We start from the raw sequence: 23,295 nt of genomic DNA on the forward strand, positions 1-23,295 counted from the left end.
TTATCCACTTTTACAGCGGCATTCTAAGGCATCATTTTACAGCATTTTTACTGCGCTGGAGGTTGATGTTCCAGGAGTTTACCAGGATCCAATGTAATGTCAGAAGCGAAATATCGCCAGACACCACTGGTAAAAAAAACAAATTCCAGCTCTACTGTAACACCTCTGATGTTCCAATTTGACAAGAATGTAAAAGTGGCTTTTGATTAGCTTCCATGCAATGAATAGATGTGAGTAGATAAACAACGAGCTTTTTTCCAAAACGATAAAAAAAAATTTTTTTAATTTTGTGTTGAACATTTTCAGACTTAGCCAATGAATTGAATAAAATTACTGTTTGTAAGGTCAGGGTTATTAAAAGTACTTTTTCATAGAATAATCTAAATAGCTCCATAGCGTTTTGGAAAAGAGCTTTTTCAGGTTGTGATTTTTATATTCACACATTATCTGAGGCACATTTGGCTTACCTAATTCTCTTCTCTCTGCTGATATTGAGCGGTCTTTCCTTAACGTCCGGTCCATTCGAGAGAAGCTGGTATTCTCTGGCACCGTCTCGTTCTTTCTGTTCCTGCAACCCCTCAAGTTAGTGCGAGTGAGAGCAGAGGCAAAGAGATTCGTAAGATTTGGGGAATCATGGCCTCTTGGCTCCACATCTTCTGTGGGTGTGAGAGGTCCCTCATCATCACTGTCAGAACAACCAGGTAGTACTTCTGGCCTTCCATCTGAGAAGGGCCCCTGACTGGGCAACACATGACGAAGTGAAAGCTTAGAGTAGTCAGTCTCAGAGGTTCCCATCCTGAACCAGGACTCTGTTGGGTGCTGTATTTTGGAGCTGCTCCCCAGAGCAAGCCTGGAGGGTCCTAGACAGGATATGGAGCTTTCTTTGCGCTTGTACCTATCTGCGGAAGATGATGATGACGAAGAAGGTGAATTGGCTAAAGTGACGCCAGCTTGCTTGCTAGCACTGTTGCTGGAAGTGCCCCGGCCAAAGCGGCATCTTTGCAAAGACTCTGTCATTCCCAAGCTACCAACTCTCTCTCCTTTCCCTGATGCTCCACTGTCAGACAATCCTGCCCCACCACGATTTAAAGATCCGCCCACTGTTTCTTCTTCTTCTTCTCTGCCCTCGTCGGCAATTTGTTCCCTGTGTTTGTGTCTATGTTTGTGTTTGTGGTGCCAATTGAAAGACAGCTCAGAGGACATGGGTGGGTAAAGAACAGGAGACCGTCCTCCTAGGTACTCCTGCCTAAGCAGCTTGTGTTTTTTCTTGTGGAATTTCGAAGGGTTCAACAAGAGATGTGAGGGGTGGTGATGATGCATGTAAGATGTTGGGGGAGGAGGGGGGAAAGTTGGTGAATGGTGAGAGTGGTGAGATGATGCTGTGTGGGGTGACTGGTGGTGGGGGTGAGGATACAGAGCACTAGCTGGAGGATAGCCCCTATAGTAGCCCAAACCGAGGGGTCCCGAGGAATAAGGAACGCTGTAGGAGGGATGGTAGAATCCTCCACTGGAGAGTGGGAATCCAAGCCCCGGTACAAAAGGAACTTCTGACATGGTCTCTCTGAGTTTTGGTGGCCGCCCCCGTTTCTTTTTCATGTCTGGTTTACGAACATAGTGCAATGGATCACAAGAGTATGCAGGATGGGAATAGAAACTGCCAAAATTAACCCTGAAGATTGTGGGCAGGAGATCCCTGTGAATGTAGTGATGGGGTGGAGGACCACTGGTACCACCTATGCCACTGGCACGATTGACCACTCCTGGCATTCTATTTGATCCTGCTGCTATGCCTACACCACCACCAAGACGGTGCCCTGTGGTACGATGCGCAATGCGAATTTCACTCATCCTTATGATAATCTCATCCAGTTCAGCAAGGAAGTTGGGGTCGATCCGCCGAGAGCGGAGTTGTAGGTATTTCTTCTTGCGTTTTCTTTTCTGTCTCTTGAGCTTTTCATAGCCTGGGCACCCATGGCTACGGCGTTTACATTTATGTTTATGTTTTTCCTTGTGACCCATAATAGAGGTAGTAGGAGCGGCTGGATGAGGTCTCCGTGGATCAGGTGATAACCTTGCCATATGTGGTAAGGGAGAAGGTGAGGGATGGTCCACAAGTACAGTCGAGTGGCGTCGCCTGCCTCTAGCGTTAAGTCCCATTCCTGGACCCATAGATGAACCAATAACGCCAGGTATTAATAATCCACTACTTAGCCCAGCTGACATCCCCATTCCACCCAAAGCCCCTGCTCCTCCAGCTTTCTCACCACGGTCAGAGGTGCTGTTGTTGTCGGTCCCTATACCACTATCACTAGGTACTGTCTCCTCACTGTGGGATTCACTAACTGGGGATGGAGTAGCTTCTTTCAGCTCACTAAGGGGGGCAGGGGAGGTAGGATGGAGTGGCCGAGGAGGTGAAAGCTTGTGATACTGGTAGTGCTGCCTATAGTGGTGATGGTGGTAACCACGGAACGACGACTTTTTCTGAGAGGTTGATGCGGCCATAGTTAAAGAGGAACCAAGGACCGGACTGCGAAGATTTGGAGCTGAAAAAGTCGGGGGAGGAAAAGCAAATGTACTATGACTATGGTTTGAATAGTGTGAGTGACCAGCAAAGTGCACCGAGCCTGGTTCGACAAAGCTGGCATCACTGATGGGACTATGGCCTCCACTAGATTGTGAGAGTGAAGGTGAAGGAAAGATTTCTGAGGAGGAATGCTGGTGCTGTTGCTGAGACTGATGATGATGCAGAGGGGAAGTAGTGCTGGGGGACAAGAAGGGTTCTGGTGGGGCTGTTGAAGCTGTGACATTAACTGTTTTTGGTTTACGCCCTCTTCTCTTACCCATATATATTGTGCCTTTTTTGCTAACATTAATTTGTGGTCCAAGTTTTCCCCCAAGAGAAGCAGCCAGGGAGGACAAAGAATTAGTTGTAGCTTGCGCAGTTCCAACCACAGCACTTGGAGACACTTTGGGGGCGTCTTCTTTTCTTGGTCCTAACAGGATTTGACTAAGAATTCGTTTACGTTTCACACTTTTCATCTTGTTGATCTTGCCTATGATTGTTTTCATAATGAGCTGACCATTTCCTTTATTGGGATAGCGTTTGTCCCCAACATCCCCTGCCTCAGGAGCCAATGTGGGAGGTTGACTCTCTTCAGGCAAGGTAGGTGGGAGGCGCTTGGGGCGTCCACGTTTTCGAGGGGTAGGTTTAGGGGGGTTTAGGTCAACCTCTGGATGAAGCACAGGAGGGTCCTGCTCTTCTTTGGATTTCAAAAAAGTTGAATAAACCTTAGAAGTGGCCAATTTATTATGGGGGCGCCCACGTGATGGAGCATCAAGCCTTGGCATCTTTGACTTTGAACTTCCCTTTCTTTTTGGCTGGGGTGACGAGGTGAAGAGACGCAACATTGAACTTTGTGGCAGAGTATTTGGTTTAATTTTATTTGGATTGGGAGGTCTCCCCACAGGTCTCTTAACTGGAGGTGACATTTCCAGACTGGAAGATAAAGGCATGGTGGTTTTGCTCTGGTCAAAAGGACTGTCGATGCCTGCTCTTTGATGATGTACCTTGTTCATAGCACGGCCCCAGCGTGGTTTCCTTCCTCTACGTTTTTTAAGAGGTTTACTGTCCTGCTCTGTTGCAGAATCTATGGATGAATCAGGAGAATCATCTCGAAGAGGAGTCAGAGGGCTGTCTTCACCTTCGGGCTCGGGTGAAGAAGATGACCTAGGCCTTATAGGGTCTGCAGGGCTGCTGGTCCGACCAACACGATTACTATCCCTGTTGGGACTATGCTTAGATGGACTTGAGCTCTTGTCATTCTCAACTCGCAATGACTGACTGCTCGCCCCTTTGTCTTTCCCTTCAGGCTTTGCTGTTCCTGTTGGAGGACAGAAATTATTCAAATCTCTGGGGCTGCCTTGTTGTCTCAGACTTGCAATGCTTTCCTCCGCAGAAACCTGGGAATCTCCTGCATGGTCTGCTTGTGAAGCAGCAGGGGACCCTATGTGACTTAAAGTCCTCTGCTCAGCTGTTGTGGTAGGAGAGGATGACACAAGACCAGTGGACAAACCTGTAGTATGGGATGAGAAGTGACTAGGACGAGACTGAAGTTTAGGAACACTACTATTAATGTTGTCATTGTTGTCCTTGGACATGGAAGGAAGTCTGTTATTGCCATATATGAGTGCTGGGCTACTGCTCCGACTACTGCTGTTACTGCTGTTTGTGTTAATACTGCTACTACTAGGTTTCCCAGTCCCATCTGTGTCTTCTTTCCTTGTTGGTGTCAAGGCGGGTGAGTTTTCCATAGCAATGTCTTTGTTCCTAGAACCATAGGGCCGGCCAGGTGGCCGTGACACTGGTAGTGGGGGAGAAAGGTGAACCATTCTTGAATAGGTATTCCTATTGGCCATAGCCCTGTCTCGCTGCTTGGCTGTGGGTGTCATAAAACCTGAGCTTGAGTGGGAAGGAGCAGGGTCATTCTTAGCAGGTTTGACAGGCTTTGGGGTCTTTGACGGCGGGCAAGTGGCTATGAGTTGAGCTAATTTTTCAGTTACTGTAGGCGTTCCCCAACTTTGAACTGCCTTGTCTTTCTCTCGTTGACTTTCATTGCTGCATGTGTATTGTGGTGGTTTAACGCCTTCACAACTTGGTTCTTTAGATGCGCGTAATGGTGAAGAGGGTGCTGATGACCGAGGGTTGTGTTGCAGCGTTGGTGTTTTCTTCCCAGAAGGATGAATTTTGCTGTCTGGAAGAGGGCGATGAAGATTCAGGGGCCGTTCAGATGTGGCAGTAGCTGCTTTAGTGTCTGACTTTGTGTCAGACTGACAATCCATCTTTGATGGGCCCTTCAAACAAAAACAAAATATAATTGTTAAATTGTCTTTGAAATATTTTATACTAAACGAAGCCACTAAATTTGCCACTGATTTTGAGTGATATGATAAAATTATCTTCATTTCCTAAGGACAAATTTGACAGTATTCCTAAGATCTGGCAGAGTAAGGGGACAAAGGCAAGGAGAGGGTGCATTTAGGCACCAACACTTACTAGGGTCAGATTGGGGACAAGAAGGGAGTGCTATGGAGAAAGGTCATCCCAGGGTGGGGGAGGGGAACCAAGGGAACGCGGCAAGATAGACAAAATAGCTGGCAAGAGACCGTGGCCAGCCATTACATTGCATGCACTTAAGAAGACCAAACTATTCCAGTAAATTGATTAAAACCAGACTTTGAAAATGCATGTTAACTATAATCTCATGTGTTCGACTTTTTAAAATTTGGAATAAAACACTGTAACGGGAAGCTGAGTCTCGGGGTCATAAAGGAAATAAATTCAACATGTTACATAAGGAAATTAATTAATTTTACATTTGCATTAAGTCAATTTTAAAGCCTATGGATTGAAAGAAAATGTGACGGAACATCTTTGAAATGTTATTAAGTGTGTCACATCCATATACTTGAACATATAGATATTTTCAACATCAAAATTTAATTTTACTATCCAAATTAGAATTTAAAAAAATGGACTGGAAATAACAATTAGTCCATGACAGTTGAAAAATACCCGTAAACAAAAGATGTACCCCTCATTTACCCGATAAAGGCCCACAGTAATATAATTATTTTAAGGGTCTGTTTAATCAGACTAAAATTACTTGTGTGAGAATGTGCACATATTTATTTAAACATAATCCCCAAATAGCCAAATACATTCAAAGTAATGGCCAGCAAACTTAATTTCAAATATTAAATCAAAGCAACAGCTATCAGAATCTATTTAATTAATTCCACTTTTGTCATACCAGACTTGACTAAAATAATTCCGAAAGGATCTATTACAGCTACCAAAACCTAAAGTGGCAACAACCCACTCTAACTTGTTGAATCCCCAGCACTAAACAAGCTGAAAGAAGCATCATCACCATCATAATGGTGGAAGACCTAGTTCTACCAAAGATTAAATTAACCCTGGAATGTCACAAAGATAGGGGTGGCATAGCTCAGTGGTAGAGAAAATTAGTTACTACTCCATTTTGGGGGGGAAATTGGAATTACCTAACGCCGTTAGTTTGAATGCCTTATTACCAGCCAGTCCCTTATTACTATGCATGCATAATTGTGTAAAGATAACTGTGCAAGCAGTCCAACAAGCATACATTATAACACTTACTCGTTTTCCTGTTGAACTTCCATTCACTTGAGTAGGTGCCATAGTAGCTGTGCTAGTAGGTGGAGGTCCAGCCGGAGGTGGTGTAGGGACTTTAGAAGATGGGTTTGATGAGGATAATGACACTGGTCTGTTGACACTTGGACTCTGCTCCTTCTCCTTTTCCCTGACATGAGAAGGGCTCTGGCTCTGGCTACCTGGCCCGTCATTCGTATTCCCTGCACGATTTCCTCGAGCACCACCTCCTCCCCGTCCTGTATTCCTCATTGTAGCCCTAAAGGCTGGTCTGCATACATAATTTTCCAAGATCTTAGGAGGTTTTTTCATGCGTTTTGCTTGAAGACCAATCTTCAGTTTGACATTGCCCTCGGATAGGCTGCTCTCCTTGACAGAGAACTGTGACTGGTCACCACTATCACCTTGACCACCTGCTCCTGTACCATCGGATATACTAGAAGCATCTTTCTCTTTGTCCCTCTTCTTCTCCTCCTCGTCTTCTTTCTTTCCCACTCCTCCTTCTTTTTCACGCTCACCGGAAGGAGCACCTGAGACAAGAGGAGGTGGCGTTGCAGTTCTGCCGTGAATCTTCTGATCCATCTTAACTTATGGGCCAGCTCAAGTTCAAAAGGTAAGAAATGTGTATCCTAGGAAAGGGAGTGGGATAGGGAAGGAGGAGGGAAAGGGGAAGGGGGAATAACAATGAGGTAGAAGCTCTCCTTTTTTCCCCAGAGCGTTTCTATCCTTCCCCGTCAGTCCAGCCCTCTTACTCCGTCCTTCAACTGTAGTTGTAGAGAATTGTAGAGAGAGGGGGGGGGGGGGGGGTCAGAAAAAGGGAGAGAAGGCAAAAAAAAATGTTCATTAATGTTGACGACCATACAGACGGAGAAACATTTAGATGGACAAACGTATTTATCATCTTTTTGTTCCAGGTTGTCCTTCATTCAGCTCTTTTCACAATAATACAGCAAAATCCGAATGGTCTTTTTCAACAACAAAAAATTAGGGGGGTGCTGCCAAAATTGTACAAAAGATTGACAAACGTATTTATCATCTTTTTGTTCCAGGTTGTCCTTCATTCGGCTCCTTTCACAATAATACAGCAAAATCCGAATGGTCTTTTTCAACAAAAAAAATTAGGGGGGTGCTGCCAAAATTGTACAAAAGATTGGTAAAAAAACAGCCATCATGCAGAACAACCTCCGTATAGTGAAAGCACAAGGATCATGTGTTTTGCCTTTTCTCTGGCTTTTGGGAACTTTTGGGAACAAAAGATGAAACCAACATGCACAAGAGCTCAGTAACGCAAGACTGTTTATCTTTAGGTATATGTATGCTGCATTAAAGGTGCATTGCAGAGTTTTGTCACTTTTTTACTTGTGACTGCCACCTCTGGCCTAAAACCTAACTGCAGCGTGTGAAGCTCTTGCTTCAATTCTACATAATTCTCTGTATTCGGTTTAGCCACGCTGCTGCCAGCATGTTGTGGTTTGGGGCACGCCGAGCACATCGTCTCCTGTGGGTTACTGCACACATCGACGACGCTGTTCCAAAATTAGACACAGCGTCGCAGAAAATGCGTTGAATGACCTGCTCTTGCCGCTCACAATTATTTAATAAATTTGTATTGTCAACACAAACATACAGAGCAGGAATACAGCACGTAAGAATTCTAAGGTTTTCCTCCATTTCCGGGTTTGTGCTCTGCATGCCACGTCATTATTAGCGTCCAATGGGAGCACAGCTCGTCACACGGGTGATTGTATAGTTCAGTGTGAATACGAAACGCACCATCGAGAAAGAAATTAAGTGCGCTTTTGGTCCGGACCAAACAAGCGGATAAAGGATTTATCTGGTGTGAATACACCCTCAGTTTCCATCCCAATTGTGTCGTACACCAGCGCTACATGTTTGTGGGGATGAGAATGATGTCATCCAATTTGTTTGTTTGGCAAAATTTCACTTGCGGACATGGCACCCACTTCCTTGTTCATTCATATGCCATAATGCCTCTGGGTCTCTATCTAGGCTGCACCTCCTGTCATAAAGTGAAGCAACTCGATGTCTAAGCAATTTTTTTTTTTTTTTTTAAAGTCAATGTTTACGTTATCTTCAAAGTATATTCCATTTCAATGGGCACAATGTAAGAGTCATTTGGACTTATTTTTTTTATTAATTTATGTTACTTATTTATATCCTTAAAGTTCTAATGTTATGTCCTAAAATTGAGGTTTTGCATTTACATGTGATGGGAATAAGGGAAAATATTATTAGGAGATGAAACATGAGGTTACTGGTGTTTTTGTTAACTGTTATTTTCAGGCTTGGGGAGTAACGGAATACATGTACCGCCGTTACGTAATCAGATTACAAAAAAAAAAATTAACTGTATTCCATTATTCCATTACAGTTACAGGAAAAAACATGTAATCAGATTACAGGGACATTTATTTATTTATTTTTTTTTTTCCACTGGAACTTACTTGAAATTTTGAGCTAAGAGTCCAGCGGCATGCTACTTGCTGTAGCTTCTTGCTAGCTAGCCCGCTAGCCTACAACCATAATGTGAGTTACACCTTCCAAACAAATCTTCCTCCCACCAATTTACTATTTAAACATCATACACAACATATACATTAACATTTTAAAAGTAACCCTCCCAACCCTGGTTATTTTGCACATAATTGAAAATGTTTTTGGGGGGAATGAAAATCAGTTTCTCATATATGCCTTGTTACAATTATGTTACAGTAAGTTTAATGCAGTAGCCTAATGCATGTAGAATTGAGTTTGAGTTTATTTGAACACGAAAAAGAATAAATTAAAAAAAAAAATAACAGTAATAAACATACAACAACAAAATAAAATAGCTACAAAACATGCAAAATTCAATAAAGAGCACCTAACAATGATTTTCCATGTTCAAAAGGGAGTGGAAGACCTGTTGTGTGTTATTGTGTATAGTGTGTAACTGTACCAAAAGGAGGTGTTTTTTTTTAAATCATTATATTATTATTTTCTTTTTTGCATGTCGGTGGTTTGAGGAGGAATTAACAAGGGTTTATCAGTCATAAAGACCTGAGTAGAGAAAAAGAGCTAATCATCCTTATTATAATATTGTAGCCATCCAAATAATCAGTTAGAAAAAACTGAGGACGACTGAAATTGTTTGAGTTGAAGACGCTCAGAATGCCACTGGTACGTGATGACCATATTTATTGCGTTTTTGTTTTGTAGACTAATGCTGGGGTCACACCTAACGATTTCCACAGTCTCCGACTAAAAACTAAAAGTATTAAGAAAGTTTTGGAGTTTAACTGGAATTGCAGCACGCGTCCGTATCATTTCATTTCTGACGGGGAAGTATGGCGGCACTTTTCAAGTACCGGGTATACTGTGGAACTCTAGGAAGTTGTCCACAGCTCTTTCAAGCCTTTAAATGATGTAATGCAGAGCCACGCAAAGCAGGTGCTTTCTGTGGGTGAAGTCATTTGAAGGCAATTGAGAACTGTGACCTCAGCACTTTGGGCCCTCTGGGACTGCACAGAGGATCTCTGTTTTCTTCCTCTGCCTTCAGCAGCAGTAAATGAAAGTGAGTGATAGAGCGTCAACATGACGGCGGTTTCTCTGGCCCCCCCATATGAAGGAAAACACTTAAGTAGACGCATAGGGGAGCCTGCAGAAAGTCATACAATTCATCACGATGCATGGCAAGAAACAAAGGTAATTTTCAATTTTATGCTCTTGGTCCATGTTTGTGTTGGATTATGAGCAGTAGTAGTACATGTACATGTTTAACCACACTTAGCCATTTCTGGAGTGTGGCCTGGAGCTCACCCACACCCACTTCTCAGAGTTTACATCAGTTACTCATTCCATTTCACCTCAAAACTACACACCCAGTATGCTACATATGGCAAACTCAAAACACCTTGTTTTTTTGTTGTTTAGCACTCCATCGATCTGTGTTCTGACCATTTTTAAGCTTGCCATCAGCTTCCTCCTTTCACAAACTTGCAAAGTGGCAGTCACAGCGCACAAACTGAAGTAATTGTGGTCCCAATAACCAAAAACACATTTCGCACAAAAGCTTTGTTCCCGACTTCCTTCTCTCACAAACTGACAAATGTTCTACTACTTTGATACTAAATTGAAAGTGATATTGGCTGCTTTAGCTTCCGAACAGAAGCTATGTGTGAGACAGACCCAACACACAGTTGCAACTTAAAATATTTAAAAACTATGCGATTTGGAAATCAACCAAAAAACGTTCAGTAATGTTATCAGGGTCCATGAGCCATTTTGATGGTAGCCCTGGAAGAACCAGCACTGGCCCTACATATTCATTATATAGGTTTTCAGTTTCAACTTTCAACGATTATTTCATATTCAGCATCTTTATACTGTATTTGTTAAGCATTTAAGAAACTTTACTTCTGTTGTTACTTTTTTTTCAGCATAAAATCTAACTGTATAACATTTGACATGTTTTGGTCTTAATATCTTGTTCAAGTCGAAATGATCTGGCATGCAAACAAATGTTTATTAAAAAGATCACAACAATTGATCAATCTAAGTGGCTAAAACTCAAACTGATATTAAATAAAACAAGACATGTTCATTTAATCGTATTTCTGTAAGAAATATAAATGGGCCAGTATCAGTGAACGTAGGGTGGGCCACTGTTAATTTAGAACCCTGGTTAGTGGTTATGTATAAAACATGCACAAAAATGTTTGTGATTGGGCCATCATCAAGTGTTTTTTTGTTTGTTTTCTTGTTTGCTTGTTTGAATGTAAAGCCATTACTTTGTTAACTTTATGTTTACATATGTATGGCTGTTAGGCTGTTAAGAATGTTACTTAAATATTACCTGTATCGTTAATATAGGTTTTACAATAGCTAGAGTTTTAACCAATGACAGGTCTACCTGCACTAAAAAACAGATTACATTTGAGGTCTACACTGGATTATTTGTATTAATGTGTGCAAAATACTTATGCGCCTCCTTGTAATAATGAAAAATTTGACAAATGAATTTGAAGCTAACAACAAGAGAAATGGCACAGCAGGCCAAAACTGTAGTAAACAACTTCTCACGTCCCCTCCCCTTTCTTTCTAGCCAATTCCCTGCCATCTTACTTTTGCACACGTTGTTCATAACTGCTTATTTCCCTTTGACTACAGCAATATGTGATGCAGCCCACCCCCACATCATTCACGAGGGCTCGGCTGGCGTGTATAGTCTCTTTCATGGTTTTTGCTCCATGGGAATAATAGCAAATAGTCTGATTAAACAAGCAAGCAAGGGATAATGCTTTGGTAGAACTGTGTTTAACATAACGGATAAGCAAATATCACGAAAAGCTGCTTTGAATTGGACTGTTTGTGTAGATGTGTTTCGTGTAACCTTTCCCTGAACTCTACCTTTACCCACAACCCCTGTTTTATCTCTACTTGGCCTCACCACAATCCAACCTGATCCTAACCCCCACAGAGTGGTGGGTGGGGGCGTCTTCAGAGTGAGGGAAAGCAACATGGATGACAGGTGTCAGTTGAGCCAGCACATTTCAAACATCCTCTGCATGCGGGAGCAATGTGAAGCTCATTCCACTGTAGTAACAGTGCATGCATGTGTGATAAAAGCGAATGGACTACCCAAACAATGACGGGCTCGGTCTGCATCATTTACCCTACAATGTTATCTTTATTTATTTTATTTTTTTTAGATTAATTCCCTTAACCAAAAGTAAACATGCATGTTTAAGCGCCATCACATTTACCAGCCGGCTGTGGATTTAAATCACACATTTGTACTCACCTCTACTAGTTTTCCAGAAATGGTGTTCACATTATTTGGCTCCGTGTCCTTCCTCGTTTGTGACTACGTGGTGGCCAGCCATTACTCCAAGTGCTGAATTGGCATAATATGACACGAAATGTAAACTGTAGGAATTGGTTTGCATAAATATGAGATCACTCAAAAGCATGCACCGTGATCTACACAGTACGCACTGCTGACAGTAGTCATGTGTCGCGCCTTATGTTACACTATTATCGCGTTTGTGGCGCGTACAAGGGTGCCAAATATTAACCAGGCGAAAGCGCACAAAACAATGCCGATACAAATAAATCAACAAACCGCCCACTATCCCCCTCGAATGCATTATTGTACTGTTATTAATGGAAAAATAACAGGGCCAGTTATGGAGGACGGCGTCGTCGCTGTAGTGCTAAATATAGCGCTAACCAACGTATTGTGAAATAATTGTGGTAATAAACTATTAGCTGCACTATATCCTAAAATAGACATCATATCCTCTCATTTGAATGATCCTAATGGTGAGCATCTTGCTATCTATCAGCCTATAACTGCTACTGTTTAAAGACAACTGGGGCTATTTTCATCCAGCAAATGTTCAATTCATAACGTTCGCGGGCTTGTAATGAGTCGCAAATTCCAAGTCTTTTTAGCCGCCCCGAGACGTTAAATATCCTACATATAGTCTTTCTGTAATGCGCATGGTTATTACTATGACAGTGCAGGACAAGTGATGTACATAATCTTACATCTCCGTCACATTCTCGCATGCACTCGTGTTACTACATCTCAGCTACGACGGCTAACGATGCACTAGCGAGCCCGCTAAACCACAAAAAAATATTACCACGTAGCTACGAATACAATTGTGGAATAAAAATCGCATAAAAACGAAGCGCGTAAGTGTGTAGTGTAACATTCGTGTGGTAGAAGATAACAAATGCACTACCGTGTAGGTTGTTTAAAAAAAATAAAAAAAACACTGTCAACAAAATGGCGGCTACGTTGAATCAACATAGAGCCCCGAAATGGATCTCCTTCTTAATTCCTTCTTCTTAGGGGGTAAAATCCTTCTTCCTTACAACGAGTGGTATCCGGTATTTCTTCCGATATGTCCCAAAAATCCAAACCGACGCTCTGTTAGCTGGGCCTGGATGTGTCAGCACGGGCCTCTCTCGTTGGTCGGGCCTCCATGTCTGCTCAGCCCGTGTCGCTACAGTGTCAGCCCAGCACGGGCATTCTCAGCCGCGGGGAGGGAGGACGGGCGGGGGCGAGCGGAGGAGAGGAAAGAAGGGAGCAAATGTCACTTGCTCGCTTGCACAGAGAACAAAGTCTACGTTTAACAGTTTCTCGCCTTTTTTTTTCTTTTCAATTTGATTCCTGGCGTTTTCCCCACTGCACTACTGGCTTTTCCAAAACGCTCGATGTCAGCTGTCAAATGAAGTGCTTGTCAACGCAACGACAAGTATCTCTTAGCCTAATCCATTAATAATTGTGCTGGAGATGTTACATTCAAAGTGGAGCCCAGACCAGTCGATTAATGAAGTAGGCGTCTATTTTAATAATTCATCATACCAACTACCGTATACAGTATGAGCAAAACAATATCTTGTTTCAGGTTCTCCATTCATTGCATTACATCTGGTCTCGGTTCCATATTTTATACTGTTTGGGCATAATTTAACACTGACAGCAAATACCGGTACTTGAATTAAACTATCACAGAAGGTAATAATGTTGCATATATTCTATAGTGCACTAAATTACAAGGTGATTTACAGAGAGGCTTTCATTCATACACCAATGGGTAGCTGCAAGGCACTGCCAGACCCACTAGGAGCGAATATTGGTTCAGTCAGTGTCTTGCCCAAAGACACTTCGACCACAGACACTGGTATTTAACCCAACGACCCTACAGTCACTCACTGGATGACCTGCTCTGCCAACTGAGCCACAACAGCCCCTAAATAGACACTCTTATATAAATTATATAGCTATATAGAAATTATATAATTCAGTATTTGTTTAGGAACTATATATGAATAAAAATCAGAAAAAGGATCAGACATTATTTGCTTATTAATAATTACATACTACTTATATAGTGGACCCCCACATACTCATGGTTTAGCACCCAGAGATTTACATATTTACATCTTTTCTTTTTTTTTATTATCCATCAATCTAAAAGACACACCTGAACTAGAAACACAGTCAAGTGACTCATGTCATGTTCCAATACTTTATCTCACTTGAAAAGTGGGTGGCTTCAAACAAAAGGCACTCTTTTCCTGAATTGTTTAACGCATCTAAATGTAAAATCCCATGAAATAAAAGATGGAAATCATCTTTTGATCTGAAACCCAAATGTTTTCAACAAAAACAAAGGAATTGACCTTGGACGAACATCTCTATACCTCTATAAACTTTTTTTTGTCAGCTCTTGTGACAAGGAAGAAAAAAAGGCATAAAGAGATGAGGATCACAGCGATAACATTTAATAACAGCCTTACAAACAAGAGTGTGACGTTGATTTAGATTAAGTGGAGAAATTAGGTCACTGTCTTCATAACAGTCTTCGTGTAAAAGTGGTATTTCTTGGGAATTCTGTCAACTGGCAGGTGGTGACAAGTTCCGGACATCTGAATCACCCAAGTGAACCAGCAGAGTGTGGTAGCGTTGTGGTCTTGTTAGCTTACTGCTCAGTGATTTAGTGCAGAGAAGAAAAATTAGGGATCCTTGGCTAAAATGTGCAAATGAAGTGACAGTTCAAGCTACACATAATGACGAAGATGGTCGCCATAAAGGAGGTGAAGTTGCCATAACTCAGATGGCTTGCCTCCCCTGTTGCTCTGTCCTAATGGCGTGACCCTCTGGAGATTGTGATGCGTGCAGGAGGCGGCTGTTGTCAAGACCGTCAAGACTTTTTCGGCACACTGGACATGTATCGTGCTGAAAGAGGGAAAACAATCAGCAGTGTGAGCAAGGGAAGCCTGAGTGCCAAAGTTAGCATCAATTTTGAATATTTCAAACTACAAATGTGAGTAGTAGACATGAAGTGGCAAATCCAGGTCTAGAAAGTAAAAACCATGTCACAATTTGGCTTTAGCTCCTCATGCTAGCTGGCTAGCTCCCTGGGTGCTCGTTTACCTGCTAGGGAACTAGCTATAGCTAGCACAAGGGCCAATAGCCAAACTGTGGTAGACTTTTTACTTTCTGGACCTAGATTTGCCACCTCTGGTAGTAGATGACCATTGTTGGATGTGAGGAACATTATATGACAAATGTGTCAAAACCTCGGCCTTAGGTCCTCACACTCTTCAACTCTGTAAGTGGTCATCCTTACCAGCTCCAGCCAAGGCACTATACATTCACTATGGAAGTAATGGAGGCATGGTAGCTTCCGGACAAATTCCCCTGATGAATACTCCTCCCTACAAATTGTACACTCCAGTCTGCAGTCTGAGAGACAAAACAAAAGGAAGAGCTTTTGTTTATGAGAGTAAGACAATAAGCAAAGTCATAACATAACAAGGAGACAGCCGAATAATTGAATTCATTTCATCATTCCAAGTTCGTCCTTTGAGTTGATACAGTGTGACTAATGGGTTTTGCATTCCTCAATGAAAGGGATCTTTCTAGAAACTTCGTGAATTGTCACCCACTTTTTATTTGCAGTCAGTAAGTCAGTTTTTATGTATCATTGGCACAATAATTAGTTTTTATGTAGGCCACAGAGTGGAGTGGCATACTTTCAACTATCATTTTCCATCTCGGCCACTACATATCAAGTCTTTCAGTGCAAATGAGAATCTGTTCTCATTTGCCTTACGCGGATAAATAAAGGTTAAATAAATAGAATTATTTGATGCTGTCGATTACAGGAATGTTTCGTTGTGCATGCTTCACCAGCTTCTGGCATTAAAAATTTCTGTCTGAAAAATACATTAACAAAACACAAATGACATACAAGTGTATTTTTTGATATAATTTGCCAATTTAGCTTCTTTTTTGTTTTTACTCAGTTCACAACATGAGTGAAGTTATGGGAACATGTTATGATACAAGTTGAGCCAATGCTATAGCTAGCTCTTGATTTAAAAAAAACAACAGTGTGACCCTTAACATAATATACATATTTTCTTATTCGGTACACGCAATGTCATAAAAACTTTTCTTTTCTTTTTTTCTCACTGCCAAGTTATTAATATGAGTGGTGTGTAGAGTTGACACAAATAATTTTTACTTTTTACATTTGTACTGAAGTGAGTGTTTTGTAATTTTTTTTCCTTCTGCCCCCCCAAAGGAAGAGGAAAATCTTTCACGCCCCACCCCCCACCCCCAATTCTCCACCACGACTAATAACTAGTAGGGATGGGCGAGTAAAGTAGTAGTGCTATCTGTAGTCGTGACCATGCCTGATAACAATCCACTTGTGGCCGTTTATGACAGGAACTAGAAAGTAGAAATTAGAAGAATAGAAAATTGCTATTAATTTCATGCAATTTTAAGGAAAAAGATAAGCGATTTGGATAATAGATAGGTGGATGCTATCTTGTGATGTATAGGTAATTATTTAAAAATCATCTATCACTGATTTAAAAAAAGATATATATTTCTTAGAAATTTCATGTATTAGTAGTATCGGTAACTAATCAAGACGAGTGTTCGCACTGGTATCGGTCTGGAAAAAAAGAGATATAGAACATAAATCATAATATTGTTGTACAACTCATATTATACTATATGCATTCTGATAATGAGTGCCACTGCCACCTACTGTAACGGATATGCAATTACACTTTATTCTATTATGAGCACACACAAAAATGTTTACACGCCCCCACCCCAACTACCAAATTTGAGAAGTACTAACTTAAGTATATTTTAGAGTATGCACTTTTTTAACAAATGTATCTGTGACCAAAGTGTGAGCACTTCTGCCACGATATATGTATTTACATAAACTTGAATATAAATGTAGAACTGGTGACAGCTATTGAATCTTGTTTGAAAGCTGTTCCAGTGTAATTATGCACTGGCAGGGTTTAAGGTTCCAAAAAAAAGTATTTGTAGTAATTTTAGGGTTAGGGTTAATAGCACAGCAAGAACTGCCGTAGAAATAAATACCCTATGGAAAAAATATTGATATACTGGATTGAGTGCAGAAATAAAAACATGGCATATAAAACTTCCATGAATTGTCGGTAAGGGACGATAGGAAGACCAAGGAAGACGGGGAGGAATGTAGGAACAACAAATGTAAAGAGAAATAAAGCAGTAGATGGTGACAGGAAGTTGACAGCAGATTTTGCAGTGAGTGGAAAGACAAGTGACTGAGGAGGGCTGAAAAAGAGCTAAAAAGAAGAAACTAGTGTATATATAAGTGCCATAATGTGTTTCCCACCTGTTTGCTCTTGAGAAATGCAAACTGTCGGCAAAGATGAGATCATGTTCTTTTCGGCAGGGGGTGGACCCGTGTTCTCCAACTGTCCTAACAACTGGGATGACAACAACAAGGTGGGTTGTACCCGGTAATGGTGACGTGATGATGTCAGAGAACAAGTTTTGCTTTATATCAGAAGCGGCAAATCCAGGTCCAGAAAGTAAAAACCCTGCCACAGTTTGGCTTTAGCCTTGTGCTAGCTAGCTAGCTCGCTCTCTAGCAGGTAAATGAGCACATGGGGAGCTAACTCGCTAGCACCTGGGGCTAAAGACAAACTATGATAGGGTTTTTACTTTCTGGACTTGGATTTGCCACCCAAAAATATCCCACCAGTAATGGAACATTGCAACTTCCTAAGAATGTTGTCAAATATATTTATTTACCTGTTTATTGACAAATATTGAGACATTATTAACATGATCAGTGTCACATTCATGAATATCTTGAATATATTTTTTTGCACAGTTTATCATCACGAGAGTAGTATAAATTTGATGGGAAAAATAACTACAGCATGTAAACAAAAAAAAGTGTTCTGTTGAGTTGGGACAGTAAGACTAGTCAAACCACAGCTAGCAACTTAAGCTTTAATTATCCTAACAACTTTCTTTTTTTTTGATAAGGTGAATCTATTAACAAATGAATAGTAATTGTTAGATATTTGTTATGTTACATGCCTGTTTAATTTTTCTGGTGATAGTGGCAACTCACGCCTTTCGGCTAGCGTTGATCACTGCTAAGAATAGGAGCTTGTGGCAATGACCTGTCTGAATTTTTGGGCCTTTAAAAAAAAACAATAACAACTGTTCACTTTGCAAACAACAACCAAATGGTAATTGTTCCTGGTTATTTTCTATCAGACCACATGGTTGTTTGTTTTTTTCCTGTTTGTGATTAACTTCACCAGCAAAGGCAGCGTGTCCGCTTCCATTCCATTTCATTTCTATAATTTCTAACCCCTGCTGGTAAAAAAGGGGCTACTTTGCAGATGGAAATACCATAAAATAAAAGCTGGAATTCTGCACTTATGTCTCATATTCATCTGAAACCCAAATGTCTTCAGTAAACAACAACAAAGGAATTGACCTTACCGTTCCAATACTTTTGGAGGACTTGAAATCAAATACGAGCGGGTCTATGCAGCAATCAGAGCAGCTTTTTATTTTATATCCTTACGTTTAAAGCCTTAAGTGTGGGATAGTGTGTGTGAGATACTTTCGCAAGGCACTGTACTTCCATTCTTGTAAAAGGTATGTGTACTTGTCTCCCATTCCAATAGATGAATAAATGCAGAGGAAATTAAGAACTGCTTTACAATTACAGAGAGGAACATTCTATATAAACTGACCTCTGTGATGACTGTATCCAGGCCTCCCTGACCCCATGCATAATCTGCTGGGTTTGAGTACAGTTGCAGCATGCTCGATCTGAGAGACAGAAAAAGGAGAACGTTTGGTCACTTCTTGGCAGATGAAATCAGAAAATAATTAAAATCGGGGATTACAATGCAGCTGGTGTAGTGCTGGGGTTTCCATTGGATGTAAACAGGTCGGCCAAGAAGTGTTGCATGATCCTTGAGTGGGCAAAAACAGATTTTTTTTTTTTGTCAAATGGAGAAAAACAATGGCAAGACAAAAAGTCAACCTGATATAATGTATATATAGAAAAGATTTGTGAGCAATCATTCCAGATGACTCGATTAACTCATTCAAACCCAAAAATGTATAAATGCTTTTTTAATACTTTGTACTTCACTCCTCAAAACATATTTAATAAAAAAAAGAAATTGCTAGAGCATACAGAAGGCTTTGAAACAGTTTCTGACAGAAAGCAATGGTAGTTACTACAAAAAACGGCCAGCAGGTGGCAGCAGAGTATAAGAGATCAACCAGGGCCATGTTGCAATAAGCTTTTTGCCAGTGTTTTCAAAAGGTTTGTGAATAATGATGAAACTTAAGCTATGTTCTACTGCTAATTGCTGCAAAATGGAAACAGATCCAAATATACTTTATGATGAAAGAAGAGACTCTAATCTTTCTTTTGGTAGGTTCCATGTTTTTAATCGCACTAGAACAGAATATTCTGTGGACCTTGCAAAATCGGTCAAAATCCAGTAAAACAGCCGGGAGCAAAGGGGGCTGCTTCAGTGAAAATGGTTGGGAGTGAATGAGAAATGTAAAACTGTTGCCACAGTCGGATATCCAAAATAGACACTATCAGACCCAGACATTTCTTGTCCTCAAAAAAATGTACACGCAACTAGCCCTCTAGTGTAATTTATCTTACGATGTTGTGTACCATCACACACACCCTTCCACTTGAGGCCTTTGTTCAGGTCGGGGTGACCTCTGCTCAGGCTGGGACAGAAACTGTAGCTCTCTGACCTCAGCATTTCCCGGTGTCACGAAAGGATGATGACTTTGAGCACTAAGCAACGTCTCGCTATCATCCTGGTCTGACTCCGACGAAGGCGGGTGCGTCAGCAGAGCGGAGCGCTCCATAAACAACAGCTGCCATAACTTGGAGAGATACGGGAAAATTAGTGAGTCAAAGGCTTGGAGAAATAGCTATGTTTATATTGAAAGGCAATTAGCAAAGGATTACTTCTGAGAACAACGAGTTAGAGTCTTCACTGGTCTCTGGTGTGCTGTTCTCTAAGAGTCTGGATATCATAACAAAAAGCAGGTTCAGTACTGGAAACGTTTTCTTTTTTTTATCCAAATAGGAGCCCAATCCCAAAATGGTCCCGTACCTGGAGTCATGTTCCACCTCCTCAATAAAGTCAGACTTGCACCTGGGGCACACAAAACCCTTAAAAAGAAAAGAACATCCTAAATTCCCTACAGGGATGTAAACATTATGACCACATAACGACATACGACATGTTTTGTTTTCACAGATTCTTAACAATAAAACTGATCATAGTTTGCAGTGGTGTAGAACAGAACTGCATCTAACTGAATGAAAGCTGTATCATTCATTAGATGTGTTAGGTGAATATAAATCAGGGGTCAGCAACCTTTCCTGTCAAAAGAGGCAATTTTAGGCCAAAGAAATAACCAAAAGTGTATGTGGAGCCGCAAAACATTTGCAGATTGTGATGAAAGAAACCGCGTGTTAGTCGAATGTACTCAGGGGCCAAGAGCTTTTTAGAGCACAAGTAATATCAGAGCAGCATCCAATACGTACACATTCTTTTTGTAATTTTTCAAACAATTGTAGACTTTTCTGCCTTTCTGTCACATCTGTCATATTTTTAGAAATTTTATGGGCACATTGTGGTCATTTTCTGCCACTGTTCTTCATTTTTGGGACATTTTATGGCAATTTAATTAATTTTTAAAAAAAAAAAATTCCTGTCTTTTTTGCTATACATTTTCTGACCTTTTTGACAATTTTGTGTACATTTTATAGTAATTTTTAGGATTTCTTCTTTTGTTTTTGGACGTTATAGTTACTTTTTGTATGTTTTTTGAATTTTTGGGGGGGAATTTTGTGTATATTTTATGGTAATTTTCAGGAGTTTTTAGATATTTTATTATTACTTTTTGAACATATTTTTTTCTGCCTTATTTATTCGGTTTCTTTCACATTTTTGGAAATTTTATGGTAATTTTCTGCTTTTCCTCTTCCTTTTTCGACATTTTATTGTAATTTTTTGGACATTTTTAGATATTTATTTTGTGTACATTTTATGGTAATTTTCAGGATTTCTTTTGTTTTTGGACATGTTATAGTTACCTTTTGTACTTTTTTAATACATTTTCTTTCTTTCTTTTTTGGCATTTTTGTGTATATTTTATGGTAATTTTCAGGAATTCTTAGACATTTTATGATATGTTTTTGCTTTTTCTCTTCCTTTTTGGACATTTTAAGGTGACTTGACAAATTTGGCAATTTTATGGACATATGGACATTTCCCGCCTGTATTCTTCATTTTTTTGACAATTTTATATTTTATTTTATTTACATTTTTTCTGCCTTTTTTGTATAAATGTTCTGACTTTTTTTGCAATTTTGTGCATAAATTATGGTAATTTCTGGAGTTCTTAGACATTTTATGGTTACTTTTTGAACATTTTCTTTTCTGTCTTTTTTATTCGATTCTCTGACATTTTTGGAAATTTAATGGACATTTTATGGTAATTTTCTGCTTTTTCTCTTTCTTTTTAGCCATTTTATGGTCACTTTTTTGACATTTTTAGACGGCCACCATGGACCCTCAAAGACCCTGCCAAGAGTGTAAGTAAGGCTGGTCCCACTGTTCCACAGCCTGAAAACCAAACACTGCTCCAATATCTGACATTTGCCTTCCCGATTGATCCTCCAGATGATGGAATACACACTCCAGTCCCCCATATTTGTTGGCATGGTTCACCATCAATGACATTTGTACACAGAAAAAACAACAAACAGAGATGTTTGTCACAAACATTATCTTCTGCAGGGACATCAAAGCCCGGATCATTGAGCAAGCAATGATGCAGAGATGATGTCATGGCAATACCGGGAGATCATTACACTTCACTAAGCATACGATCAAAAGGCGCTGATGTCATCCATCCGCTGTTCACAGCTCCCAAGGGACATATTTGCATGGCATCTGGGGATTGCTGTGATATGCTAATAACCATCATTATACTCCTCATTTCTCGTATTAATGCAGCATTTGGGTTTGGCAGCAACATCGCAGTGTTCACATCCAATTTTTAAGGAAATCACAAATTGTCTTCCTAACTCAGAAATAGACACTAAATGGGAACGTTTTTGTTTAAATGACTTCCCACTTAAGTACCTGCCCATGTCGCAAAAGATTTATGTTATCATTAAAGTGCACCAAACGACGGGGGTTCTCGGTTTACGATTTAAGGTCCCACCAACAGTGGCGGTGTAAGAATATGTTGTCACACGACACATGCAGACAGGCTTAGTTAATGTACTTATTGTACAGTATTTAATTCAATGTATTGTTTTTAAGCTACGGAAGTGTTTTTAATACACATATTTAATTTACTTTAATTTGACTATTGTGTTAGCATAGATAAAGACTAAAACGATATCACTTAATTGGAGCAAAATTCTTGTGTTTATTACGATGTATGTTTTCAGTAACCATTTTGCCAGGCTGATCTATTTTTCCACACGCAAAAAAAATAACTTTTGCTCAGGATAATTAAAGTAGATTGCATTTTCAATTGTATCTATTTGTTTTAGAAAAATCAATAAATAACTATTGCAAAGCATCTTTCTGCTCTGCAATGTAGACACGTCAGCATAAATCAAATGGGTGGGGGGGAACGGGGTTGTCCCATCAAATGTGCGGTTATCCCTCAATATAGAGAAATAATAAAATAAAATAGAAATATTTGCCAGAAATGTATTTAAACGTCTTTTCTCATTCTGATTGCTGTAGTAGTTTGGGGGCCGAAGGTGGGGGCATGTTGCTCAGAACGTGGATTTTTTTTGTTATTGATTTCTGGTGAATAATTCAGACTATTTATTACATCCAGTTCCTCCATATTGGGCAGAGGAGGCAAATCCAGGTCCAGAAAGTAAAAATATTTATCTTTAGCCCCTTGTGCTAGCTAGCTAGCTCCCTAGCACCTGGGGACCTAGCTAGGGAGCTCGCTAGCTACCACCTGAGACTAAAGCCAAACTGTGGCAGGGTTTTTATTTTCTGGACCTGGATTTGCCACCTGTGATATTGGGACATATCAGCAAAGTTTGAAGTGTTGACCATCAGGTCGGCTTTCAGTCCGTGTAAAATTTTTAGTGGCACGTTTCAATTTTGTGTAGGTGATAATGTTTTTTCCTCCCAGGAGCTCCTATTTAATGTCAATAAAATCCAAACTATTG

General features: G+C 40.4%; 2 protein-coding genes across 2 annotated transcripts in view; both read right to left on the reverse strand.

The window, feature by feature from the left end:
- The window catches only part of ash1l (ash1 (absent, small, or homeotic)-like (Drosophila)), a 32,130-nt gene extending 18,880 nt beyond the window's left edge, over positions 1-13,250 (reverse strand). Inside the window, exons 1-4 of the mRNA XM_077548321.1 lie at positions 12,943-13,250; positions 11,994-12,086; positions 6,179-6,954; positions 468-4,851 (exon numbers count right to left, since the gene is read on the reverse strand). Coding sequence (XP_077404447.1) covers positions 468-4,851; positions 6,179-6,772 — 4,978 coding nt within the window. The 5' untranslated portion in view covers positions 6,773-6,954; positions 11,994-12,086; positions 12,943-13,250. The remainder of the gene's footprint in view (positions 1-467; positions 4,852-6,178; positions 6,955-11,993; positions 12,087-12,942) is intronic.
- Positions 13,251-14,469: 1,219 nt separating this feature from the next.
- LOC144037815 (E3 ubiquitin-protein ligase RNF115-like) overlaps positions 14,470-23,295 on the reverse strand; it is a 10,762-nt gene continuing 1,936 nt past the window's right edge. The window contains exons 2-9 of the mRNA XM_077549630.1: positions 20,192-20,250; positions 20,044-20,101; positions 19,750-19,958; positions 18,944-19,012; positions 18,788-18,866; positions 17,401-17,494; positions 15,340-15,455; positions 14,470-14,945 (exon numbers count right to left, since the gene is read on the reverse strand). Coding sequence (XP_077405756.1) covers positions 14,820-14,945; positions 15,340-15,455; positions 17,401-17,494; positions 18,788-18,866; positions 18,944-19,012; positions 19,750-19,958; positions 20,044-20,101; positions 20,192-20,250 — 810 coding nt within the window. The 3' untranslated portion in view covers positions 14,470-14,819. The remainder of the gene's footprint in view (positions 14,946-15,339; positions 15,456-17,400; positions 17,495-18,787; positions 18,867-18,943; positions 19,013-19,749; positions 19,959-20,043; positions 20,102-20,191; positions 20,251-23,295) is intronic.

The sequence above is a fragment of the Vanacampus margaritifer genome, chromosome 17 (assembly GCF_051991255.1).
Source record: "Vanacampus margaritifer isolate UIUO_Vmar chromosome 17, RoL_Vmar_1.0, whole genome shotgun sequence".
Lineage (NCBI taxonomy): Eukaryota > Metazoa > Chordata > Actinopteri > Syngnathiformes > Syngnathidae > Vanacampus > Vanacampus margaritifer.